Source organism: Ochotona princeps, chromosome 22, assembly GCF_030435755.1.
Source record: "Ochotona princeps isolate mOchPri1 chromosome 22, mOchPri1.hap1, whole genome shotgun sequence".
Taxonomy (NCBI): Eukaryota; Metazoa; Chordata; class Mammalia; order Lagomorpha; family Ochotonidae; genus Ochotona; species Ochotona princeps.
In genome coordinates this window covers 11948792-11965334 of record NC_080853.1, presented here as the reverse complement: position 1 = coordinate 11965334, position 16543 = coordinate 11948792, and the positions used below count along the sequence as shown (strand labels likewise).

General features: G+C 43.6%; 1 protein-coding gene across 1 annotated transcript in view; it reads right to left on the bottom strand.

The window, feature by feature from the left end:
• Positions 1-16543, bottom strand: part of PTPRT (protein tyrosine phosphatase receptor type T) — a 937772-nt gene that overhangs the window by 486926 nt on the left and 434303 nt on the right. The window contains exon 7 of the mRNA XM_058679424.1: positions 3709-4002. Within this exon, the coding sequence (XP_058535407.1) occupies positions 3709-4002 (294 nt within the window). The remainder of the gene's footprint in view (positions 1-3708; positions 4003-16543) is intronic.

Below are 16543 nucleotides of genomic sequence, written 5' to 3'. Positions count from 1 at the left end.
CCAAGCCTGTATCGCAGGAAGGATAGTGAATGATTAAACTGAGGAAAAGAACAAAATGAATGAATTAAAAAAATGGGTTTCTCAAGAGAACAGCAACAAGAAAGTGAATTAAATTGCTCTCTTCAATACCAAGAATTCCCTTTGATCCTACAGACCAGGGAAAATCAAGTCTACAGCATGGAAGAGGAAGAACCAGAGCTGCAGATTTACACAGCCCCATAACCGGCCACAAATCTGCATCTTCAATCAGGAGCTCACCCCCAGCCCACCTGTTGTATTTTCAGTTACAGAAACTGGTTTCACTACTCATCTCTTGGCCATCTCAATCCGAAGTCTCAAAATCTACACTTCCAACCCCTTCAGTGTCGTATTTGTCTTAACTCCTTTGGCCTTCTGTAACAGAATACCATAGGCCACATGACTTAGAAACAACAGAAAAGTACTTTTACAGTTCTGGAGGTGGAGAAGTCCAAGATCAAGGTCAAAATAAAGGAACTCAGCTGTCTGGTGGGTGCCTGCTTCCTGGTTCACGTGTGTGTGTGTGTGTGTGTGTGTGTGTTCTTCCTTTATTCACACATAAAGAGGGCTGGGAAGCTCTTCAGAATTCCATGGAGTAACACTTATTTGAACACTAACACTACCCAGGATGGCTTCAGGCTATGACCTTACCAGCTCCAATACTGTCACAATGAATAATCTGTCTCACCCTCACAAGGGTGGGGAACATGTAGGTTGTGGACCATAGAAGGTCCACGAAATCACTTGGTCTGGCCTTACCAAGGCAAGCACAAGAAGGATTCAAGATGCCATCATCTATAGCAGATTAACTTGAAGTTGATAATTTTATATGGCCTACGAGTGATGAACTGAATGTCCAAGGCCAATGGCAGACTACCGTGTAATGGCATAGGTGCCGCTGCTCCAGGGCCCCGCTTTAGAAGCTGCTCACAACACCGTGCTTTCCACACTGACCACATTCTCCTTCAGGAAGTAAACTATTACAGTGCATGACTTTGTGTTCATGTTTAACCTTTTTGTTGTTTTGTTGGACTCAATCTGGCCTGTAAATTCCTCTGGGCAGAAATTATATCTTCCATGCACCACACTCTTGTTTTCTGCTTTGTAAAATAATGAGTACATTTCCAGTATGATTAATAGAATAGAGAAAAGGGGAAAAAACCTCAACAACCAGTGCCAGTAAAGAGCCTTTACAAATGGCCATCATCTCTGAAATTCTCAGAAAAATTCATTATGAGGCAAGAAACATTCAACAATCAGGGGCAAAGCAACAAAGATTATTTTGTTGATGATACATCTGGTAGAAATGTGGGTTATTCAATATTTGAGCTGCAACTTAAACACCAACATTTCTTAAACATAATACCCACAAACATCATTTTAATTCATAATTTTTATAGTGATAGAGTATTGTGTTTTCAACATGTACAATCCATTTCACAGTTGTGGCAACAGTTTGCAGTAGATTGTAAATTTTTATAGAGATGATCATCTTGTGATTGAATTTCAAGATGTATTATATGATCATCAGCACGGAAGTCCACGGGGGCTTCTAAGGTACTTTGGGTATCATTTATAAAGATCAAAAACCCCGAGAAGGCTTATGCTCACCCGGCGCAAAGAGCGGAATCTCATCATCAGGATCAAATCAGTTATTTTTATGGATGAATATTACATTGCATAGCTGAGATAAGGTATTACCAAGTTTAATAACATACCCTTACATCCTTTTAAAATAGTAAGTTTCATTATCAGGTTTCAGTGAGGAATTTAACCGAAGGCCTAGCTTTTAAGACAATCAAGAAAATCATATCTTCGCATCACAGGAGTTTAACAATCTTCAAAGAAATATTCCTAACCCACAAAAACACTACCTGTCCTGGGATTACATGCTACCCACATATACTACCCAGACACCCATGAATGGTTATAGTAAATTCCACTATGATGGTTGTTTTTGAAACACTGCTGCTTAACACAAATAACAGAGGGACCACGCTGGGCATCATGTAAACTGTTCGCATATGTGTGCTTCTGTACAAGAAAAACATCAGCTGAATTGAGCCAGGTAGGGAAACCCAAACACACAGGTATGCACACACATTCAGCTTCTACAGGATCCCTCAGTTCCGCAACTTGCCAACCACTTCAGACAGACATGCCACAGCCACCCTGGAAATCACTGGCTGCAAACTTCCCAACCTGTACTTCCACAAACATCAAGTCTTTTTCATGGGAACTTGCTATGTATTTTCTAGGATTTATGAGCTTCTTTTTAGCCATTGCAAGTGTGTATAATTGTGTGATCATTTTTAAAAGGCTTTTTTGCATGTGTCATGATGACACATGAGTATGCTATGGTGGACCTCATTCCTTCAAGTTCTTTAGTTTTTATTTCCTAAGTTGGCTTCGCCTGGTGAAGACACATCTGCTCTGACATCACACAAGGAACTATGCTTTGCTTTGTACTTTGTTATAGTAATGGATTCTTCTCCCATCCTCTTCCCCTAGATCCAGACCAATCTGCAAGTCCTCAGTGACTCATTATCCTTAAAGCTCAGGTTGCCTGCTTTCTTGCAAGAAGTAATCCCACTTGTGGTCATCAAGCCTGTATCATTTACTTCTCCATTGATTCATCATGGTGTGACTTAAGATCAAGGGCATTAGAGTTAGAAAACCTCAGCACAAGTTCTGGCCGTGCCACTGGCCAATTCTATGACTTGGGTTCAAAAGTTTTCCAATACTAAGCCCCAGTCCTTCATGGGTACATGAGATAAGAGTTCTTACAACGAAAGGTCACTTAGAGTTGCAAAATAAGATGTTAACAAATACAATTTGTTGAAAATATAGATATTAAGTTATTTTAATCTCTTGGGTTGCAACTAAATTCCCGAATGGTAAGATCCACAGTCCCAAGTTGCAGCCCCTTTCTAGCCACACAGATGCCAGGAGGCTTCAGGGATAAAACTGGAACCAAGGAACCCACCTGCACAGTCCTAGCCAGAAAAATCTGAAACATCTGGGAAGCTCAGAGAAACAGCTGGATCCAGGAGCCCAATGAGAGCTACTGGAAGCCAGGGGACTCTCAGAAGAACAGGTCCAACACTGGCTCTTAAGAGCCAGGAGCACTCAAGGGTTACAGAAGAAATTCTCACGGACTAAGGCAGTTCCAGAATCAATGCAGAAAAAAAAAAAACCCCACAGAATCAAGAAGGATTAATACCAGAACACCTCCAAAGGACAAAACTAGAATCAAGAGCCATCAGAGAAACTACCAGAATCAAGGGTCACTGGCCCAGTCCTGGGTTCTTTGGCGTTGATGCTGGAATTACAAACACTTTTATGAGATCACTGAAACCAAAAGTCCTCCAGGATATAGCCTGAAAGAGACCTTCAGGAGACATAGGGCCAGGAACCCTCAAAGACACTATCAGCAGAGGAAGCTTCAGGCACACACACAGGCACTGGGAGTCCACAGACACGGCCAACATCCCACCAGCAACAGCATCAGCAAAAGTCTGGGGGTTCTCACCATTTTCACCAGGGCCAACAGAGATAAAACACAAGCCTCAAAAGACAGCCCCAAACCTGGGCTATTGTAGTCCACAACAACAAGCTCCCTCCATTGAATACAGGTTGGGGTGAGTCATGGTCCAGGGCCTCAAAATGAAGTGCTAAGGAATTTCTTACCTGCACACTTGGTTCTGGTGGTGAGGGGAGGCCCCGGGGGCCCTGTGCCACCCTCGCCTGGCCGTGTTAACAGCACACGGATCTCGTACTCCACGTCCGGGTCCAGGTGCCACAGCTTGTAGTTGGGTGAGTCCACGATGTGGGTCTCAGCCCAGGTGCCAGTGGTCGTGCGATACTCCACCTCCTTCAGGATGATGGGGCCGTCCCCAATGATGGAATTGGCATTCGGCTTTATCCACAGGTAGGTGGCCCCCACGGCCAGCAGCTCCGGGGGCGCGATGGGCGTGGGAGGCTCTGAAAGGCAAGCCATAGCAGAGAATGCTCAGTGACAAAGCTGTGTGGACAAGCCACAGAATTCCAGACATACCCATGAGAAACAGCCAACATCTTTTTTAACTCTGCCCATGTTCTTAAAACAGGCAATACCTCTTTCACTGGGGGAGGAAGGAGGGTGGGGAGGACTGGTGGGACCGAGGCAATTCAAGAAAATTTTCTCTCCGATTGTAGACAAGCAGCTTGGGTAAAGATTCCTTCCAATCCTCAAATGAAAAAAAAAAAAAAACTAGGTTTACAAAAGCAGAGTTCAGCTCACAATCCAGAACCTTAGATTTATCAACATATTCTAGTTCTCCACCGTGATAGAAAAAGCATTGTGGCACAGCAAGGACACAGTTCATCCCTCAGCTCTGGTCAGATTCCTTCCAGCAGGGAGTGCCAGTGGCCACAGTGGATTCCACTGGAGTTCAGGGTTAAATGCAGCTGTTGCACTGGCTCTGCACTGCCAGCTCTCTTCCATTAAGTTCTACACAGTCAACTGAAGGCATTTATAGTGGTTTCTTTCTGGGAATCCTTAACCCACCGGGTAAAACTGCAGAAGTACTCATTCTGTTCTTCTCACATACCGGGAAAACGTACATGTATTATTTCATGTCATTTGGTTAATCAAATCATGACTCTTAAGTTGGTGGGAAAGAAAAATTAGAACCCAAGTAATCATGTCATCTAACCACGTTCATGAAACAGAGAAGACAGTAAGAGCCATATCAGCACATCTTCTCAGACCAGTTCTCTTAGAAGGCTGATTCTTGATAATCACTTTCTAAAAACACTAAAGTATTTATGTTATTTGTCTTTAACAACAGCAATATAAGAACAAAGAAAACAAGGAGACTGAACCCTCATATATCCCCATTTGTTACACCTAATAAAAAGCCAGTTTTAATTCTCTTTATTCCATCCTAATTTTCATGCTAGTGCATGTGCTGCTGAATCAAGCACAAGTATGAATGAAAACTGTACCTTTTCCCACTGGTTACAACAATACAGACTCAATGTTTCTGTATTTGACTTTCTTCTCCCTATTATATCATAAGGAATTTGTTTCCATGTGCCATGGACTTTATACTCAGCATCTTTGATAGCTACCAAAGCATCCATCAGTTACAATTTAATCCTTTTCTGTTAGGATACATGACATTTTCCAAGTTTTACTATGGTAAATTACGTTGCACTGAACATCTTTGTGAAAATGACATCAGTCCTTCTTGCCTCTTAGAGCTTTTAGAGCTCAGTTCCAGGAACTGGATGCTCTATAAAGGAGTATCAATGAATCAACAATCCCTGCAACAGAAAGCAGCCGAGTGAAGCAGGTATTTGAGAGAGTGAGGGGGCAGATTCTGTTGCATACGGAGGGCTTCTGTGCTGCAAAGGCAGGTCTGAGTTTTAGTCTGGAACTCCAGGGAAGACTATAGGAGAGACTTATTCTGCATGCCCCTTCTATTAATTACCTAGAAGCAAAGACTGTCCAGAAACAGAGTAATTGCTATAAAACAGAGGTGAACAATACTTTCTCAGTGTGACTCAAAGCCAATCTTAAGGGACAACTTCAGATTGCCTCTATTATAGCTCGCCATTTGGTCAGAGAAGGAAATTAAGCAGATTAGTCAAGCTAGGTGCTTTTCTTTACAAAGCCACGGAGGTTATTACTCAAGACCTTGTTATCTCAAAGGTGTTTGCAAATTGATTTTTGGATAATTTGTTCCAGGTAGAGAAGTTAAGTTGGCAGGCAGATAATTTCTGGGCTCATCCTTTGTGCATTTTAAATATATAGATCCTTTGATCACCATTATCAAGTCTCCAGGGTGCTCATCAGTCTCCAATGAGTTCCCAAGGGTCATATTTTGTAGCTCGGTGATGACTCTAATTCTTTAATATAATTATTCACAGGCTGACCCTGGGCAGAATTAAGAAGAGCAGACTTCAATACTGTGGGGATGAGCAAGTGTCCACATTAAGCTTCGGTGCATCAACTTTTCACCATGGTTTCCTGCTCTCCTCTGTGAGGCATTGGCAGTTTTCAAGTGTAAGTTATCAAAAAGAAAATAGTTACCTTAGACTTCCTAAACGTTGAATCTTATATCATGTATTTCTGGGTACAAGGATAGCAACATTATCCCTTGACCTTTCACCTTGCAAGTCCACCAATTCATGTGCAGACTGGAGGCTAGTCACTGTCATTCTCTCTCCCCCTGTCCTCTCAGGAACGAACTTTGTAAATCCATCCTATTTTTTTTCCTGTATCTGGCACCAAGAAGACATGAAGTAGTGGTTCTGTTTTGTCCTTTTCATTTAATGATCCATTGATTTACAAATGCAATAACTTAGAAGATGCATGCAGCAGAGTGTAATAAGGAAAAAAGCAGAAATGAAATACACAATGGTGTTTAGTCTTCTAGTAATCATCATATCATCTTTAAAAGATTATTTCTTTGAAGGCAGTTAGAAAAATCTTCCACTTGCTAGTACACTCCAACATGCCTGCAAAAGGATGGGTAAAGCCAAGAGCCTGAAACTCCAACTGAGTCTCCCACATGGGTGGCAGAGGCCTATGTACTCGGCCCATCCTTCACTGTTTTCCTGGTGCATGAGTAGGGAAGTGAATGAGAAGTGGAGCCTCCAGGACTTGAACCAGTGCTGATACAGATTGCCGGTGTTGCAGGCGTTTTTTTTAATGTCCATTTATAGTACTTCTCTAATCCTGAAATTAATTTCCCTAGCAGACAATGCAAACAATGTTTGTTGCTCTTCCATCCAACCATTGCAGTCCTCAGAAAGGAGGGCAGCCCAGGGGATCACTTGAGCAGTCAGAAGAGGGTGGAGGCCAGGCACCAGTCCTCAGGACCAGGCGCCACTCTTGTCCCTTCCTTTCTCCACCTGTACTTGAGATGTTTATGGAAATAATCAGAGGGTGCCAAGGAAAGTCTATGCCAGTGGTTTTTAACATGGCAGGTGCATAGGCCCCAAAAAACTGGGCATTTATTTGCGTCCCAACTACTTCACTTCTACTCCAGTTCGCTGCTTATGTGTCTGGGAAAGCAGCCATGTTTGGGCTCCTACCATCCACATAGCAGACCTGGATGAAATTCTGTTGGCTGCTGGTTTTGGCTTTGCTTGGCCAGGTCAGTGTAGTCATTTGGTAAGTGAACTAGCAGTGGAAGATATCTCTTTCTCCATTATATTTCAAATAAGTCTGTAAAAAAAATTCAAAGAAAAAAGGCTGCCACAAGGCCATGTTAATTAAATGTCTAGATTCTTGCAATACAACCCACCTAACACATTCTCAGATTTAGCTTTTGACCTAATGGACAAAAACAGAATCCTTGCCTGAAATGTTATACCTACACAGAAACCATCCTCAGAGGCCATGTTCCATGTTTTCAAGAGGTAGAGGAAAAGGTAAGACCAAGATAGATCCTGAGTGAACTTTAGGGACAGAGGAGAGCTCCTTTGAGAGCTACCAAACAATCCCTGCAAAGATGCCTTGTGGCAGCCAAGACTGGCTCAAACCCAAGGTAAGAGCTAAGAACACAATCTGGGTCTCTCATAAGGGTGGGGAGGACTCAGCTACCTGCACACTCCACTGCCTGCCAGGGTCTGAAGATTAAGGAAAGCCTTATAGAAAGAAGTTAGAAGGCTTGAGGAAAACCAAACATTCATATTTAGTCTGTGACCAAACAGAAAAGCTTGGGATTCTTGGTAGGGTCCTTCCACAGGCCAGATCAATCAACAAAATTGTGTGCTCTGAATTCCTATTCGGTCATTCTGTGAACACTGAATACCTGGAACACAGCACATCCTGCACACCGCTGTGGCCACAGAATCCTGATTGCAGGATGCTCACATTCTAGCCTTCCCTCAAGGACTGAGACAAGAATGAAGAGAAGGAAGCTGGTTCCAAAGTTGTGGAAGAGAAAGGCATAGGGACACAGGGAGGCCTGTGACCCATGGATCAAGAACAAACATGAAACATATCCATGCAATGGACCACTACGCCATGAGGAATTATACTACACGGATATAAAATGATTCCGTGTGCAAGACAGTAAAAATGCATCATGCTTCTGTTTGTATGGAAAGTTATAGCCAGCAGGAATAACCCAGGATATTAACAGGGTGTCAGAGAATTCTGGCCACTTTGCTGACCAAATTATGGAAACCACTACTATACTGTATTCGCTGGGGTGGCTACTTTGAAGGGGGCTTAAGTAGAATTTCTAGGGTTGGAAAATATCTGTATATCGACAAGGATTATTTAAGACTCATGAAAATTCTCACTTGAAATTTAGGTGTTTTAATTGATAAAACTACTTTATTAAAAACAGGGACCAGTGTTGTAGTGTGGTAGGCTTAACCACTGGCTGTAATAGAGTATCAATTCAAGTCCTTGCTAATCCTTTAAAAAACTAAAAATGAATAGTAGTTAACAGATTTGGTATGATTTGTATATGCGATTCTAAAAACACAGTGACATTCCCTGTTTCCTTCCCCTTCTTTCCTCTTCTCCCCTCCTCCCCCACACTCCTTTTTGTGTGTGAAGGGGTAATTTTTGTGCTCCTCCATTTGTATCCAGATCCTCTGCTGATGTACCTTGGAAAGCATCAGAAGGTGGCCCAAACACTTGGGCTCATTATCTTACATATTGAAGACCTGGACAGAGTCCTGAGCTCCTGGTTCTGGCCTGGCCTCACTATGGCCATTATAATAATTTTCTTTCTCTGTGAAAGGGAATGACACACACACATAATCAGATATGCTTTGAGGTAATATTAAACCTAAAAAATTAAAAATAATACTTCTCTATAACCCAAGGGATGGGAAAAAGGTCTCTCAATTTTACTTGCAACTGAACCTCAGAACTGGGAGGGAATGTCTCTTTAATCCTACAGCACTTCCGTCTTACAATTCCACTAGCACCATTAAGGATTTTAAATTCCTAGTGCTCTTCCTTGTAATAGATTGTTGAACTACACATCAGCTTGCACTACACATCAACTCCTAGTCACGAGCCTTTTCCCAAGTAGTACAAGCCACTACCCACCATCCCTGATCCCACACTGTCAACTCTGCAAAGGCAGGGCCGGTGCTCAACATGGATGGCTCCCTCTGCCCACAGAGCATGGAACTAAATCAAGAAGGGGCAATCCCGCCTCTTGGGAGATCAGAATGAAGACAGATCTGATGCTTCCTGGCCAAGCATCAAAGTACCCTAGGACAAGGGCCCAGTGAGCCACATCTGTTCCTGAGCAGCCAACTCTTGCCTTTAACACATGGATGGTGAGATGACCCCTTAATGTAATTCTACAGAAATCCCCAAGCCAATTCTTTCTTTTCCCTGCTGTGAGCTCTTGTAACAGTTGGACTCCTCAGAAATTCCTACAGAGAGAAAAAGTGCTTCAAATAGCTGGAGCTGTCCGCATACGTATGTGTTGTCTGCTCCAGATGGAAATCATTCTGAAAATAACAGAATGTTACTAACAAATGAAATGAGTCCAGATCTGCTAAAGATGAGGCTAAACTGGCCTCCAACACTTCCCACCCCAGTCCTACCCAGTCTCCCTGCTTGCATTTCTAATTGTATTGCTCTTTTCTGACCCACACAGATCTGAGGAAATGCCCCCAACCCATCCCACCTGCCAGCAGACACACATGCACACACACACGGACACACTCCTCAGTTTCATTTCTGGACTTTCGAATGTGCTGCTTCACTCAACTAGAACATCCTTCCCTTTGCCTGTCACTAACCCAGACCTGCTCTTCTCCTCAGATGTGTTGCCTGGTTACTTAATTTTGTGGAACAAAGGATATAGAGATGATGCTCCGAAGCATCGAGTCAATCAAACATTCCACCAATTTGCATGCAACAAACAGCATCAACAACCAGACGCTACGGAGAACGAATTTCATAGGTAGATAATTTGTGGTGCATTTGCAGAGCCAACAGAAAAAACATTCTTGGGTTCTGAAAAATGAAGAAAACATCTCTCTCTTCCTCAGAGAAAGATTACATGAAGGTGTAATCTGGTGTACCCAGCCAGAAGTTCACATCAGGACTTCTAGGAGGGGAGAACTGAGACATTACAGGGATGGGTCTATGGAACAGGACCACAAACCCTCTTTCTGAGGTAATCGGCTTTATAGAGAAGATTGGTACCAAGATAGATGGAAGTAGACTAAGAGCTCAAACCCCCAGAACAACTGGGATTGCATGTTTTTCTTCGATTTAGCAAAAGCTTCAAAAGCGGCCATTTCAGCATGAGCTGATCACTCCGGAATTGGCTATCATCCTGGACACAAATTCCCCTAGAAAAATATTAAATTCTCCTTAGGTACAAAAGTTCAATCTCAATTTAAGTCCAACAAACAATACTCCCACCTATTACCAGATGTTAACACACCTGAACATTTATCATTTCCTTTGGGCTGTAAGGAAATAGGTGATTTTTTCCTTTTTGGGGTGGTTTTTTGGTTTTCTTCAAATGTCCTCTAATAAAACTGCAAGGTGCTTACAACAGTGAGTACTACTTTTAGAAAGTGAGGTTTTCTTTTTACAAGATCTACATATGCAGGTGACGCCTGCTGTTCTTTCCGTAACCAAAAGGATTCAACCCTCCCACCCACAAATCAAGAACTGCAACTGTGCTCATCTGCCCAGTTAGTTCTACTATAACTGCCTGTCTAGGCCATGGTTTCTGCATCCCTCCTATCCTCACCATGTTTTAATATCTCTTATACTAAGAGCAATCCCCAAGGAGTATGAACCCAGATGTGCTCTGTTTCAGTTGGACAGAGCCCATACCCCCTTGACCTATTCCAGACGCCACTTGCAGTTTTTTTTTTTTTTTTTTTTTTTATATATTACAGCCAGATATACACAGAGGAGGAGAGACAGAGAGGAAGATCTTCCGTCCGATGATTCACTCCCCAAGTGAGCCGCAACGGGCCGGTGTGCACCAATCCGAAGCCAGGAGCCTGAAACCTCTTCCAGGTCTCCCACGCGGGTGCAGTGTCCCAATGCATTGGGCCGTCCTCGACTGCTTTCCCAGGCCACAAGCAGGGAGCTGGATGGGAAGTGGAGCTGCCGGGATTAGAACCGGCGCCCATATGGGATCCCGGAACATTCAAGGCGAGGACTTTAGCCGCTAGGCCACGCCGCCGGGCCCTTGCAGTTTTATGGACCACACTTCAATGCCCACCCTGATGACATCTTTCCTCCAGCACCTACCTCTCCATGCCTGAGGAACTCATATGGCCACAGCATGGTAACTGATGGCACCGCAGGCTAGATGCAGCCAGGTGTGCCCACGCCCAGGAGCTGCCCTTACCCTGTGGTGGATAGCAGGGTTTTGGCATTTTGTGGGATCACAGGATGGCTTTACTGGTCTCTTCACTTCTACCCTCTTTAACTTTTAGATTAACTACTTGTAATCCTTGTCTCAGGATATGTTTGTGAAGAAATTCAGTCTAAATTTTGAAAATCTGAGCAATTCACATTTCCTGTCTCCAATCCTGTCTGCAAACTAATAGCCACAGCTGCTTTGCAAAAGATTAAACAAGTGACTGCACGGAACGCCCTTAGAAGAGTCCTAGCACACAGCAAGCATATTCAGCCACTCTTATCTTTTCAAACAGCTACAGTTCAGCTATTCAGTGGCCACCGAGAGCCTCAGCTTGTGCCCAATGTGCAGTCCCCCTGGACAGACAAAAATCCTACTGTGTGTACCTCCTCTTCCCGTGTTAGGGTAGAGGGCCCACATTCAGTCATATTAGCATACACTCTGAACACTATTTCCACAAGCAAATGCACTTAAGGCCTCATCCACACTGACCTCATCCTCAGGCTACTTAACACTGCCAATGTTGCAACTGGTGAAGACATTTAGAAATGCACAGTTCAACTGAACTTAGTACCAGCTCAGATTTTATGATCCGTGCCACTCCCCGGTCCCTGGCTCCTTACTTCCCCAGAGCCTTATTATTATCATGGAGATTAGTCTTTGCTGGGCCACTTCCCCAAATTAAGAGCCCAGTAATCACTCTAGAAGAGGCTTCCTTTTATTGTGTGCTAATCAGGAGTCTTCAGAAATCATGAGTCAAGAGGAAGCTAGGAGAACTTGGAACTTCTGAAGCTTTGGCATTAGAAACCATACTGTAAAAGTAGCTTGTCCCAGAGCAGCACGGGTCCACAAACAGGAATTCTTAGCCACATCTGTCCTACTTTTGCTCAACGGCCTTCCACGGATAATTGGCTGGAAGGAACCAAGGCTTAGCCAGTTGATATCTGCACTGCAAATGTGCATCCACACAACCACATGAGGATGAGTTATGACTGAGGAAGGGCAACAACCATGCTAGGGGTGAATGGTGCTCCCCTCATACCATAAGGTAATGACAAACAATACAGATCTTATGAAGAAATTAAAGGAGCAAGCTGGTTATGTGCACGTGACATGTTAACTTCAAGCCCACAATGTTTCAGTCAGCTCTGTGACTTCTGGTCTAAGCCCTTGCCAACCACACTTCTAGATCGCCGTGCCAGCGTCTAAAAGAACAGAAAGCTGGAAGATGGCCGTCTTCCTAAGTCCCTACAGCATCTCCCCAGTGACAGGGACAGCTGTGCTCTGCCTTTCATTTCTCCTGGCTGCCACACCATTCGTAACAAAGCATGTTTCAAGAGATACTAGCAGTAACTGAGGCACACCCTTCCTTCTGCAAAAACATCTGTGGGGTCTCCCTTTTCAGGATTCCCAGCATCAGCCATGAAAAGCCCCCATCTAGATTCTGGGCCCTATGATCCCACTCACCCGTACTGCTTCCTACTTCTCATGGCTTCTTTTACATCCCCCTTTGACGGTGGCATCCTTACAGCACTCTGAAGAATTTCTTTCAATACAGATCTCTGTTGGAAATTCCTGGGGGTGGTTTGGGGTTTCCTGGACCCTGACTGACAGAAAAAGACACTCTGATTGTTTCATTTTTCACACAAGGAAACCAAGGCAAAGCAGCAGCTTGCCCAAGGCCAGGCAGTTGGTCCCAGGTAGAGCTGGGATACTTAAGCGGTTCTGCTTGAGGCTATGATGGGAACTTTTCTGGTCTCCTCAACCCCACAATCAGCTATACAAGGTCAGGCCAATGTGGGTTGACAGGTAAGGTCTGTGGCTCAACAAACAAGTGCTGACAGCCGACTCCATTATGTTCTGAGGACAGCCCATCAAAGGAAGTAACTCAGAGAGGAACCCAGGACACAGGGAATGAAACACACAGAGATCAATGAGCTGTAGAAGAAAGTGACCAAGACTGGATAGCAACAGGCTCAGGGCCCTGTGGACTCAGAGCATCGCAGTGCATAGAATAAAGGCACCTGAAGCTGTCCAAGTAACTTCTAGAACTGGTACAGCAAAAGGGACTCTGGAGATGTGGCTCTGTAAGGTCTGAGTACAAGAGAATCCTGAGTTATGCCTGATGTGATTTGAAGAAGCCTAATCAGACAAAGATGGAAAGAGGTGGTCAGGGAGAGACTACTGAAAGATTGTGTGCTGGCTTTGAAAACGGAGGAAGAGACCGCTGGGCAGGGGAAGCAGGTGACCTTTTGCAACTAGCAAAGACAAGGGCACAGATTGTCCCCTAAGTCACAGTGATACAGCTTGTTTGCTCATTCATTCTAGGCTTCCAACCTTCAGTACTAGGATAACTGCAGCTCTTTTAGGCCACTAAGTTTATAGCAGTTAGATCAGCCATGAGAAACCAATGTAAAGAAGGCAGAGGCCAGGGATGGCTTCTTAGAGAAACCAAGTCAGGACCCAGGTCTTGAAGAGAAATGAGATTCTGTAAAAGAGTATGTATAGCCATACACCAAACAAAATCACATTAACACAATTTTTATACTGTTTGTGTATTTCCAAAAAATGACAGAAAGCATAGTATTCGTCATTCTGGATCTAGCTTATTTCAGTTAGCATAATGATCTTCAGTCCCATCCATTTTCCTGCAAATGTCAGGATTTCATTCGTTTTATGGCCAGGAAAGCTTCCTTTGTGTACATATGCATTTTCTTTCTCCAGTCGTTAGTTGACAGGCATGTAGGTTGACTCCATGACTTACGAACTGAGCTTCTGTGAACATGAGAGTTAGACATCTCCTTCAAGTGCTTATTTCATTTCCTACGGATGTATTTCCCTGAGTGGGATAGTCAGGTTTCATAATAGATCTGTTTTAGCTTTATGACTAATCTCCATGTTCTTCTCCACAATGGTTAGCTCCATTTCCATTCCCACCACATGCATTAGCACCTCTGGGATCACAAGAGCATTTTTTATATTTTGGTATTTGGGTAACAACCATTCTAACCAGAGTGAAAAAAAATTCCACTGTGGTTTTTATTTACATTTCTGATGGCTAATAATCCTGAACATTGCTTAATGTGTCTGTTGGCCATTTATATTTCTTCCTTTGATAAATCTTTTTTTCAGATCCTTTACCCATTTCTTAACTAGATGAGTTGTGGTGTTTATATAAGGAGTAGAAGAAACACACATTCTGCATATTAATCCTTTATCAGATGCAGAGTTTGCAAATATTTTCTACTAATCAGTTGTCTCTTCACCTTGTACACTGTCTCTTGTTCAGCAACTTAGTCTAATGCAATCCATTTGTCCGTGCTTTAGTGCTTATATTTATCTAGCTCAATTAATATCTCTATTTCAAGGGGAAAAATGCCTATATGGATATAATGTCTGTATAGGAGAGGTTAAGTGACCAAATTCCAAAAATTTTTTAAAACCAAAAAACTGTTTCAAGAAAGGAAAAAACGGGGGAAAGTTTAACAGGTATTAGTGGAAATTGAGCCTTTCCAAATACAAGACTGGGTTTTTTAGGAACTGCACATTCTACTAACAGATCAAGAGGCAAACAGCAAAAAGCAAATCTAAAGAAACAGGGCATACCCAGATGAGGCATGCCCTCCTGTCCTCAGACTGCCAGCAGCAGAGTTCTGGACAGAACCAGTGAGTACCAGGCTGAGATTGGGTCTTGGAGAGAGCATACAGACAGGGAACCCAAGGGCAGTTACCTGAAACATGTAGGGAGACAGGATGGAAGTCTGACCATGTCATGGCCATGGGACTACAGTAACAGAGTCAGAGAGCATAGATGTGGGTTTGGGACATCGAACTGACAGAACTTGGACTTTGGACAGAAAGGGTAAGGGAGATAGGATCAGTATGAGGCTGAGCTTCAGCAGGTAGAATCTAGGATTATACACCGAGTCGGTTCTTGACCTCCACGACTTCTGTCTAATGCATATAAGCAGTTGCCTGTCTCTGTCCAGCATCCTATTGCTTTACACCAGCCTCCCACAGTACGTCCAAATACCCTGTATTTCACTGCTTGCACTGTTTATGCACTTTCACTTAAAAGGGGCAATGTAGTGTATGCCACCGTGCAAGTATAAGGAACATCTCAAACAGTGACATCAAGATGGCTGCCTGCATCCTGGACCCAGGGGCCACCTTGAATACCTGCTTACCCAGAACTACTTTAAATCCCCTGGGTCTTGGTCCTCTAAAGGCCCATTTGCCTAAGTAAGCTTAATGACCTTCAGGTTCAAACCTTGTGCTCCACACATCCTATGAAGCATTTATCCCTGGTGTCTACCTACAACACTACAACCACATCTGCCAATCCCCAACTAGAGGCTAGAAGGGTGCCTCTTTTGTTCTCTGCTCCGGTCTCTCTACTTCACTCCTCTGTCTGTCTAGCTGCTCTTGCTTTCTCCCTACCCCATAGCTACCTCCCCCTCTGAAATAAAGATCTTTTATGTGGCTCGCTTATTGTCTGATGTTTTGGGCTCATGGCAAAATCAGCTAACAGTAGGACCTCTGGGTCAGAGGCTGGCTTACACTCTATCTCTTAATGGTGTGATTTAGGGCAAAAGATACAGCATCTTTGAGTCCTCGTTTATTTCTTCAGGAGTAAAATGAGGCAATGGTGTCTTGCTGGGTCTTTATACAGACCAAAGGTAAATGTGAAACGTGGCAGGACAGGGTGAGTTCTCCACTCCCACCCAGCCCCATCCTCGCCGTTTGTCTTTCTCTCCATTCTACAGAAGCCTCCATTAATATGCCATTAGCGTAGAGTCACAAGAACCCATACATTTGAACACTCAAGGCATCCTGGACTCAAGTTTCACATACACTAAAAATCCATTTCAGCTCTATGTATGAGGAAGTCTCACTCAAGTCCCACTGGGACAAGCAACTCACACTCAACAAGCACTGTAGAAAAAAACATGGCAACTGTCATCACAGTACAAGGTTGAGAAAAAGCCAGGGCAGAGAGATAAAAGGTGCTTGGAAGGAGGGCAGAAACAAGTGATTCAAGGAAACCCGAGACCAGGCTTACACCAAAGAGGGCTGGAACTTTACTGATACTGTTATTTTGCATATTCCCCTCCCTGGCCTGTCCCTTCGTGCTATGGAGAAATTCAGTTTCCAAGCTA